The 11403-nt window shown below is 40.5% G+C and overlaps 1 protein-coding gene across 2 annotated transcripts in view; it reads right to left on the reverse strand.

The window, feature by feature from the left end:
* DKK3 (dickkopf WNT signaling pathway inhibitor 3) overlaps positions 1–11403 on the reverse strand; it is a 45749-nt gene that overhangs the window by 6308 nt on the left and 28038 nt on the right. For both annotated transcript variants that reach the window (XM_019552185.1, XM_019552184.1), the window contains exon 4: positions 1576–1668. In XM_019552185.1, the coding sequence (XP_019407730.1) occupies positions 1576–1668 (93 nt within the window). The remainder of the gene's footprint in view (positions 1–1575; positions 1669–11403) is intronic.

The raw sequence follows: 11403 nt of genomic DNA on the forward strand, positions 1-11403 counted from the left end.
ATTAGCTAGCAGACCACATGCTGGCTACGGTCCATGCTGCAGGAGACGAGACAAAGGCAGACAGGACAGGCTCTTTGGAGCTGATCAACAGATAGCTGGTAATGTCCTTTCACTTCTTCCTTGGAAAAAGTTGTTTAAGAACAGCTTGTACTAATCGGAAAGGCTTTTGTTTGGTTTGAACTGATAAATGCTAACAACTCCCTGTGTAACTCCCTACTGTGTAACTACATGCTCTGTTATCAACTCCCTGCTGGCTCCCTTGCTGGTCAGGAGCGGGGGGAAATGGGGAGAACACCCCTCCATAATTAGAGCATCCTGCTGGGGCCTGGCCAAACCCACCCCTCAACTCAGCACTGTGGAAGGAAAGTGTCCCCCTCAAGTATTCCCCAGTTTCTGACCTGAGCCACTGCAGACATGTGCCTGCATTTCCTTAGTCCAGAGGGGATGTCCATACAGTTACTCACTGGTTCAGAGTAGCCAGATTAAATTGATCTCCAGAGACTGAATCAATTCAGGCTCAGGCTTTTTGAATGTCTGTCCCTGGCCAATGTGCTTATCTTTAAGCTGTGAGCACTCTTACTGGAGTCAGAAAAAAAATGTATTAAATCTAATGCAAATCTTTGCAAGACCATAGTTTCAAAGCAGTTTTTGGGGTGTATGCCAATTATACTAATTAACAGATAAAACTTTTAGACTTTATAATTGGCAAATTTTTTGATCACGCCATTAGTTTCATACTGGCCTAGCAATGAAATAGAAATGAAAAGATACATTTGGACATTTAGCTAAAGAGTCATCTGTGAAAACTGCTCTTTACTGGGAACCTCACTGTAGGGAAGCATCCCCTACTTGTCACCACTAGAAAATAATCTACTGCAACTACTATGTAAGGAAATTGATCCTTTAGTTAAAAGACAAAGATCACTACTAAATTCAAAGTTGCCAGATTTGAACACTTGTCACCTATGCAGAAGGAAGTTATGTTAACAATACTAATATATGCATACAGGAAATACATACTGCATCAAGGCAGCAGGAAGCCCATTGTAACTTGCACTTCGCCCATAACAATAACTGTTCTGCAAGGTACCTAACTGGACTCTCTCAGTGGTAAACAGAAGTCAGATTGGGCTCCAACACACCAGAGAACAGAATCCTTTCTACTTAAAAATGGAAGAACAGGAAGAGAAAGGAAAACAATGGGCATTTATACACATACTTTTTTGCGCTGCGACGCACCGGAGATCCAGTGTGTCGGAGCAGCCTCAATATAAAACTGTCTCGTGCAGTTGTATAAGTGGCAAAACATGCTTTGGAACTAAAACATCTCCGATGTATTTTAGTTCAAAAGGAAGCCATCACCATTTTCTCCACACTGACGTGCATTCTGCCATTTATACAAATGCATGTGCCACAGCACCCAGCACTGCAGTGAAAGCATGTGTACGAATGCCCAATAATTCTACGGATAGATGCTCCACATAGCTGGACCATAATAGCTGTGGTTTATTGACCTTAGAAACTGTCATAGCACAACTGACCACTCTTAGAGACCAAACAATATTCCATACTTACTGTATGTTGGGCTTTACAAGGCTGACACTTATACTCAAAACTGGAGAATTGGCAATATTTTCCTGTCTCACAGTCTTCATCAATGATGCACTCCTAGAGGAAAAAAAATTAAGATGCTTGACTTGCTATGACCAATTAATAGAAATCAGCAATTCCTGGTGCTGTATCTGAAGAATTTAAGGAAACTTCTAAAATCTTTCATTTCTTCTACTTAGGCACTAGGAGTTGCATGAGCTACTGGCACCATCCACTTCAGCTGGCTGCAGTTCCTAACAGTAGCACTGTGGTACACTGGCATGTATTTATTGTTGCAAGCTCTACTAAGTTAGTTCTTCTCCTTCAAGGATGGTTACCTTGTTGTAAGAATGTATTACTGAAGCAAGTAAAATTAATTTACTTCTTTTTCTGCTTCTGAGCATCCCAAACAGCAGAACTGGCTTAATACTGGCAAACAGATTTAGGGGCTCATCTGCTGCTGTTAGCTTTGGCAGCATTTTTAAATGGAAAGGAGAGTGGAGGAAGAGAGTCTACAATACAGTAGGTTCTATAGAGAAATGTTGGTGAAAAAACATTTTGTAGCAGCCCTTTTGCCTCAGACTACAACACTCACTTTGACTCCAGGTTAGCTAGCTTTATGTTGCTCTCCAATAATTTCTCATGGCTGGTTATTGCTGCTGGATTATATCTGATTTCTGTAAGCATGTGCAGATGGTTATTAAAGGAATGGAGAAGGCTTTACTAAATTTTTCCCCTACCTCTTACACCAGGCCACAAATTCTACCTCCTTCAATAATCTTTTACACCACTGAGACTTCAGCCAAAGCCTCTTGCACTGTATTAGTAGTTCAAAGGTGGAAGAATACCTATGCTACAATGTATAATACTACTTCACAAGACTGGATTTGCTAAGGTTAACTGCAACTCTTTTAACAATAACATAAACTACAGCTTGTACTATAGGAAAGAACTGAATATCTCTCTTTCCTGTTGGCCAGCTTGGGTTGGACTTCCTTTCTTTGAGTCATGGGGTTGCTTTGAAAGAACAAGCCTCATGGTTTCTCTACCCGAAATATCATTATAACCTCAAATCCTTGCATACCTATGTTTTGTTTTGTTTGGGGGCGAGGGTTATGAATTTTTAATCTTTTAATCTTAATTGAGTCTGAATATTGTGAGAGTGTTTTGCTTTGTTCTGGGTATACCTAGGACCAGAGAGTCATACCTGGGGCCAGATTCTCAGCTGGTGTGATCCCCATACTGTCTCTCTATAAATAAACCAATTTACACCAGCTGATATTCTAGCCTGGAGAATGCAAAGTAATCATATACCATTTTACATGCTTTAGACAAATATACTGTAAATTATACAATTCTCCACAGATGTGAGTTTTTTACTTTACTAGATGTCTTTAATAAATAGCACTAGGTCACTAGTAACTATTTGAAGAAGACTCTAACTGAATTCCTAAAATAAAAAAATTAAAAATTAAAGCGCTCATGCACCACGCACAAAAGCACAGATCCTGAAAGGTCCAATGCATCAAAAAGTACCATCTACATAAGCAATTTTTAATAGTAACTGACCCCAAGTGGTTCATGACAGAGTTAACTTTTTAAACATGTAAGCAATCCCACTAACTTCAGTGCGACTATTCATTGTACATAAGCAAGATAAGCATGTACCAAAGCACACTGAATCAGGGTTTCAAACCATAAATGCTAGAAGCTAGAACAACGAGAGATGGTGGCTGGCAGTATGTGCGTGTGTGTGTGTGTGCGCACGTGGGGGGAGTAGTTGTTTTGCTTTTTTTTTTTATATCTGTTGAGACTGAAGAGATTTCTGCTATTAATTTATTAATTATCAACCCTTGAGGTTTGAGGTAAACTCAAGGGCAGTAGCCATTGAGAAACTAGCCAGTACATAGGGAGCTGACTTCTCTACCTTGCGAACAACTACGCTAGCCATTTTTATGCACCAGCAGAATACTGCCTCTCCATATGGCAAAGAGCGCTCACACCCACAAACTAGACAGTGCCCTGAATTCTGCACTATGAACAATAAGTGGCTGCATGGTATACATGGAACGGGAAACCATGTTCATCTTGGCAGGAATCCCCCATCACAACATCAAGAGGTCTGAAGTACTGCTTGACCTAGCAATCAAGGTCCAACAGGAAGACCATCCACTATGATATGAATGAAAAATACCCAATGCAGAAACATCTAAGAAGCAGAACACCCCTACCAGTATCCTCCAGAAACATCATACAGGAAGCAGGAGACACTATACTGTCATCATGGCCCCAGAAAAGGTGGGAAGAACAATGGAATAACAACCACACCCCACTACACAACTACATACAACTACATTCCTCACACCCTCCTGGTTAAACGCCAACGTAAGGCTGCCGCATGGGTAAACCCGAATCGACTGCAATCGGGCTATGGAGACTTCAACAAAATCAAACATAAAATGAGACTTACAAACTCACCATCATGCCATCCCTGTGGCAAAGGAGATCAGACAGCTCAGCATACACTGACTGGCCTCTATATGGTCCACCAGAGGGAGCAAACAGTCTGAAAGTCTGCAGTAATATTGATGGATCTACTCTTAAATGGTTGAAGGAGTCAACTTTTTGAAGTCATATGTAAGAGAGAATTAACAACATTGCAAGTAAACAGGTATATAAAAATACCTGACTGCTACTAAGATATCAGTTGTTTCTGAGTAGAGTTTAATTTGGATTCTGAGAGAAATAGGCAGTCAGATACTGCTTTATAATTTTTATTTTAACTTCTGACTTCTAATTTTGGATTATGGTTTAGGATTCTGAGATGTCTTTTTCTTATAGTCACCCTCAAGCTCTTCACAGCAGAGATTCCCTTCTGTTATAATATCATCTGAGGATCTACCAATAACAATTCTGCAAGATACTTTAGTGAAGATCATCCATGATCATTTAGAAGGGTGATTGCTAATTAAGCATGATAGTCCCAATCTTTGCTGCATTGAAGCATTCAGCAACACTGGGCGTGTCTACAAGTTCATCAATGAGTTTTTGCTATTGTGCATTAAATTTAGTACCTCTAATGTGAGGTACTAAATAAATGAACGTTAGGCTGCCCTAATGCACAGTAGTAAAAGCGCACATATTTTTACTGAGCATTAGCATGGTTTTTGATGTGACATTTTAATGTGCTGTAAAATCTACACACTGAAGTGCATGTGTAGATATGCCCACTGTGTGATGAGCATTATTGCCCATTTAGCTAGGCATTTTTGCTACGTCAAATGGCTTTTAAACCGTTTCATGAATCACAGTGTAGACTCCACACCCAGCTCTTTAAAATCAGCGATTTTCTATCATGCTGGAATTTAATCCATAGGGTATATAATCCTTGGATTATCTAAATGTAAGACTTCTTTGAAGTGACTTCCATAACTGAGTCAGGGCTTCCAGACTTAGCCATGATGCTTTTACAGCTTAATTCTTTTGTTCCAGCATTTTTCATCCAAGTGTGTGCAAGTGCTTGTTTTTATACTGTGCTTCTATGTGACTGATAGGGTTGAAGTTAAATAGAATGGTTGAGATTTTGTGGCTTCCCCAGTTACCAGCATCTCCCTTTCACCTGCCAGGATTTTATACAACAGCAGCTAGGCACATTCTGGTCAGTTCTTTCTCTTCAGATGCTTCTGCAAGTGTGTTCATGGCTAAACCACCAAACAAGCTATCTTGTTTCTTCTACATTCTTTATGCGCTAAGGCATATTAGTCAGATCTCACGTAGTCAGTCCTACCACCTACCACTATCTACTCACAGGAGAAATGTTGTTTTTAGATTGATGGAACATCACTATACAGTTTTGAAGTTACACATTTTTATAGCTCCAATTCTCTTTGTATCTTGCCATCTCTATCATCTTATCCTTCAGTAAGAGCCACATTGAAACCTTTATTTTTTTATTTGTTCCTGAATTAAGCCACTTATCCAGATTCCCACTGGACAGGTGATTTACTCTTTTAATTTTTACTGGTTTTTAAATACAATATAAAAATTCAAAAACTGTATATGTAGAAACTCAACTGTATCACAAATAAGTAATAACAAGAAAAAGGAGGAAAAGAAGATAGAAGATAGAAAAGAAAAGAGAAGTGTGCAATAAGCAACAATGTAGTTACCAAAATATCTCAAGAATTCCTTCCGACTTGTACCAAACTTGCTGAAACAGTGAAGTCTGCTAAACATCACTCTCTCCATAGATGTCAGCTGCACCACCTCATTGTACCAGATTTCAACCTTTGGAGATGTTCTACTTTTCAAATGCAGCAATCTAATCCTGCATATTACTAATAAGGCCTGCTGTAAGAATTCAATTTGGGAAGGATTTGATTTGAATTCCTTGGCTATACCCAAGGACATACATATTTGCCAGATACATCAGTGCTGTGTATAAAATCATTTTAACTCTAGCTATAAGGTTTTTTTCCCCTAAAAAGAATTGATAATAGAATATAACCAAAATTTGTTATAATGCATCACATTTCCAACATGTATCTATCAGCAATACATTTAATTTTTAAGTTTGGAGAGAACCCAGTGCAGATGAAAAATAATCTTTTGTTGCATAAGACAAAGTTTAAGATCAATTATTGATATTCAGATATTGTGAAGTTGTGATTTTTACTGGGATTCTGTAGGTAACTTATTCTTAAAAGTTCCTTTATCATAGCTTGCCTTCTGCTTAAAGCAAGAAGTCTGTATTTTCCTGCTACCCTTGCCCACCCTTTTTCATGGATGACCTTTTTTCATTGTTTCTGAACTTGGCACTTCCCTTGCAATGCTACTGTTTGTTTCTTCTGCTGCCCCTGACCTACATCTGTACCTCCCTCAAACTTGTTCTCCTCTCCTATTTCCCCTAGCCCCTTCCCCTACCCCTCTCTCCTAAATACTTTTTTCAGCTGCTCTCTCATGTGGACAGACCTTGTGTGCAGAGGCATCCAGCTGCTTCAATGAGTGCCACAGCATGAAGCTGCCACAACCGAGCATGTGACCAGCTAAACTTTCTGCAGATGGCCATTCGAACAGAGGGGAAGAGGGAGAATGTCACAAGGGCCAGAAAACTACTGGCTGTCACTTGAAGCAAGTATTGTTAAGGGGGAAGTTTTCATATTGCAATCAGTTAATTAACATTACCCACCAACATTTACAATTTTAATCTGTTACTGGTGCCATATTCATGCAGGTACCCACATATTGGACCGATATCTTATCCTACACACCCTAATGCAGAATCCTATGTTACAAAGATGGGCTTTAAAGCAGTTCAGAAACTGCTGTCCAGAAACACAAAATTTGGGCTAAAAACACCTACCCAATAACAACAGCAGCTGTTTTCACCAGCTGGCTAGATCCTGAAAAATCCCCACTTTCTGGAACTTGAAAACTAAGTTAATGTTTCAGAAGAACTTTTGTCTTCATAGCATGAGTGGGGGGGTGGGAAATTGCTTCTTGCATGTATCACAACACATGGGAACAACTTTTTTGTATCTGAGGCCTACTACATATTTAAAATGGAATGGCTCTTTGAAGTGCTTTATAATATACTACTATTTAAAATTAACGCAGCAACAAAGTAATCCACTTAGTAGTGATTCAATTTACAGCTGCCAAAGGAGAGTACAGAGTATCTATGTATGCTGTGTACAGGAAACATCACTGCTTTAAATATTTAGCAGGCCTCTGCTACAAAAAAATCCCTTTGTTAAGATTCTCAGGAGTAAATGTTTCAGAGAAGATGCAACAGGTTTTGAGATGAGTGCTTTGTCCCAAATCAATTATTTGTTTTAATTCTGTTCCTACTCCCTATACTTCAAGGGCAGCCCAAGAGGTTGTGCTGAGTAGGGGCAGAAGGGCAGCACATGGGCCAACCCCCATAAGATCAAGTTGTTGTGTGCAAGAAGCCCAGTGAAGGTGAGCTAGCCCTCCATTCAGTGAATCGGCTGGCCACTATCCAGGTGAGGGTCACAGGAGAGGCCCAAGAGACTGCATGGCAACAGCCAAGGTGTGACTCGGATAAGCCCGATGGCCTACGGGGCTGCTCAAGGGAGCAGGGCAGAGTGCAGGAGGCACAGTATTGTGTAGCGAGCAACATACCCTGTAAGAGAGGGTGAAGTGCAAGAGGCCCCAGTGAGAGGGGGACGGTATGAGTATGTGAGTGAAGGAGACCTGACAAAGGACTAAGCTGACCTGGCTTTAGGCCAGGAGCATAGTGACATACTGGATGCCATCTGTGAGTCATGGGCCATGGTGTAGGGATGGTACGAAGCCATAGATTGTGTCCCCTGGCATTGGGGCATGTAATGGGCAGCCCCCTTCATTTACCACCAGTTTTACAACAAAGTCATGGCAGGAGAGACTGGGTGGACTGCCCCATAGACAGGCAGGCAGGTCAACTTGAGACTTGGCCCTGAGCATGCCTCCTGTAACAGAATTAATGCATTACTACTTAAATCTTTAACCAATATTCATTAGGTTGTGACAGGCATTTTTTTGTAAAGTATCTCCTTGGCTCAGAAGATGCAGGGAGAAGCTGGCAGCCTTGCATGTATTTGGACTGGATATCAAACTTAAAGTTCAAACTTTAGGAAAAAATGTGGAATCAGAAAACATCCTGGAAAAGAAAGACATCAAGACTTGCAGGTATGTTGGGTGGGTTTAAGACCTTTTCTTGACACCCTGAAGTCAACCAATGCTTTTGCTACTGGGCTAGAATACAAGAGTGAGAGTCCCACTTCCTTTGCTTCTCTGGAAAAACAATGGTATAGCATACATGCTAATCTTAACCCACATGCTAGGACCCTATATTCTTTAATGCTAAACAACAAGCACTCAGATTGCTAATCTAAGACTAAACCAGAAATATGTTAAAATAAAAGCACATTATTCATGGCTTCGTGCACCTGCTCTGAAGCATTTATTTCTGTTTCTCCATAAATTTAAGACTTAACAGCCACAGAATCAGTATAGGACTTGAAACCTGTCCTCTCTGAAGTCCATGAGAGTTTTGCCAGGAAATATTCTAACTAAGCAATTTTTTTAAAAATGGCAGTGAAAATTTAAAAGTGCAGTTAAAAACTGGTTCCTTGCAGCAGTCTTGAAGTATCAGGTATGGTCTGCTACTATATTCTAGATTCTCTAAAAAGGCAGTATATTCTCTAACAGTCCCACTATGCAAATGTTTTTCATTACAGTCTGATCTGAAGGAAACCGAGGCTGGCTGATAATAATTTTAATGATGGCTAAACTTTCTAGGAAAAGTGCCTGTTCCTTTTTATGTGCATTTTCTACCCAATTACCATTTTAAAGTGTTAATATTTTTACAGCCTCACCAGTGTTTATGTTCTCTCCCCCCAGGCCCTTTTTTATTACTGTAAACTATGTCGGTTAGGTTGGCTTCAATGCTTTTCCATTACTGCTGCAGACAGTAAAAGCTGCTGAGTAGTGAGGAAAAAGGCATAAAAATGGTTTTATATGCCACATGTACCTTTTAGTACTATAATTAGAAAGATGACAGAATTGCATGCAAAGGAATGTTGTTTTAATGAAAATTAAAACCATAGCTCACGTTGTAATAGTTTCCCCAGTTCCTGATCTCTTGGTTGTCTAGACATGTTCTAGCACATAATATTCATCTTTAATGAGGAGATATGAATTAATTCAACTCAGAATAACTCAAAACCATAGTCATACTTTCCAGAAGGGCAAAACCTCTCACTATTGCAAGCATATGCCAAGCATACTCCACTGCTATAAAATAAAAGGGGTAGGAAATGGACTACTGCTAACATCATAACTATATTTCTGAGAGCTGAGATTTGATAAATGTGCTGTAAACTATGGCGTTAGACATAATCCAGGACTGTAGGAACAACATCTATGGCTATTTTACAATAGGACCATGTGAGTTCTAGATCTGCCATATTTAACAAATAAGAAAATATATGTGATTAATTGGAGCAATTTTGCCTATGACTTTTTGGTACCATTGGAAAGTGGGTACCATTGAGATTTTCCTCCTCCACTCCAACTTTTAAAATAGTTTCCCTTTTTCATAGTTTCATAGTTTCTAGGGTCGGAAGGGACTTTTTTTTTACTGGGTGGAAAAAAATGATTTCCAGCACTTCACATGATGCAGAAACCCTTTTGTCAGTCTGCTAGGTGAGAACAACAGAACAGCACCAAAAAAGTGTGAAGCAGAACAGTAAACTCAGAAGTAAGGGTTTGACAGAACAATGCCAAGTGGACATGCTCTTTTGTGTATACCCTTGATAAATTACAAATGCCTAGATACATGCAAGTCAACACTGGAAATACATATGAGACAGAAAGCAGAGTAGAGGCACTTTGTAGATTAACTGAATCAGAGCTTCATACCCTTTCATAGCATCTGATGAAGTTACTTCTTTAGCACAGAAGCTTATGCATTTCTGATTCAGTTAGGCTATAAGGTACATCTCTACCCTTTTTTCTGACTTCTGACTAATGTGGCCAGCTACCTCTCTCCACATGTGTGCTTTGCTGCAGATTAAACTAATTAGTTCCACAATAAAGCGTCACAATCTACATGTGCACCAGTATTAGGGCACAGTAAATCAACTCCACCATAAGATAGTATCTTCAGGGACAGTGTGGTAAATCATCAGGACACTGCAGTAAATGACTCTGCCATAATGCACATATGGACACTGACAGACAGCCACACTTTGAGCCAGGGTGGAGCAGCCCCTGGCTGGTAGCAGGCTTGGGGGTGGGGAGGCAGTCAGCCACCGAGCTGTGCAGTTTTGGCACTGTTGTGCTGCAGCCAGCCCCAGCACCACCATCCAAACCTGCTGCCAACCTGAGACTATTTCGCCCCAACAAAATGTGCTGCTGTCCCAGACGCATGTGTAGATACTGTGCCTGGAAACAGTGTACTCCAGCACAAACTGCTCCAGAGTTTATCACACTGCATTAATAGAACATACAGATGAGCCCTCTGTGAATGAAAAGTTACGCATCTGGGTATTTTTTTGTCAAAACTGTGTTTAACATGAACATATATATGAACTCCTAGCTTTAGTTCACAATAACAGCAGCTTTAAGTGTTAAAAAACCACAAGTTGGACTCTCTAAAATGCCAAAATTGACTAAAATATATGTGTGAGATTTATTTTTATTACCCTCCAGTTTAAGTTTTCAGAGTACAGTCAGGTCCCACAAGATTTTTTTCCACAGGCACTAAGGGGTAGAAACTTGGTTTGTGCATGTGTGAAATGAAAGTTGAGATTCTTATACAAGTAGCTGAGACTTTAAGAAAACCACAAACAACACAAGATTCTCAATGAATTCCAAAGTAATCTGGCAACACCAAGTATAATATGCTGAGTAGGCCTAATCAGATCATTCTCTGATCAGACAAGAAAAAAACACACACGCTAGGACCCTATACACCTTGTTGGACCTAGTGCTGGCCATGGGTGATGACCTGGTGAGGGGGCTGCGGGTGCTAGACCACCTGGGTGACAGCAATCATCACCTGCTGGAATTCATCATCCAGCGCAAGGTGGCAAGGGCATGCAGTAAGGCAGCAGCCCTAGACTTTAGAAGGGCAAACTTCAGCGAGCTAAGGAGGATAGTTGGGGATACGCTGAGGTCCCGGAGGGGAGGGGAGCCAGGTGTCCAAGGAGAGTGGTTGCTCCTTAAGGGGGTGATCCTCCAAGCCCAAAGGAAGGTAATCCCAATGAGGATCAAAGGGAGCAGGAGAGCACACAAGCCTCCATGGCT

The sequence above is a fragment of the Crocodylus porosus genome, unplaced genomic scaffold (assembly GCF_001723895.1).
Source record: "Crocodylus porosus isolate Cpor-Errol unplaced genomic scaffold, CroPor_comp1, whole genome shotgun sequence".
In the NCBI taxonomy this organism is placed as follows: Eukaryota; Metazoa; Chordata; order Crocodylia; family Crocodylidae; genus Crocodylus; species Crocodylus porosus.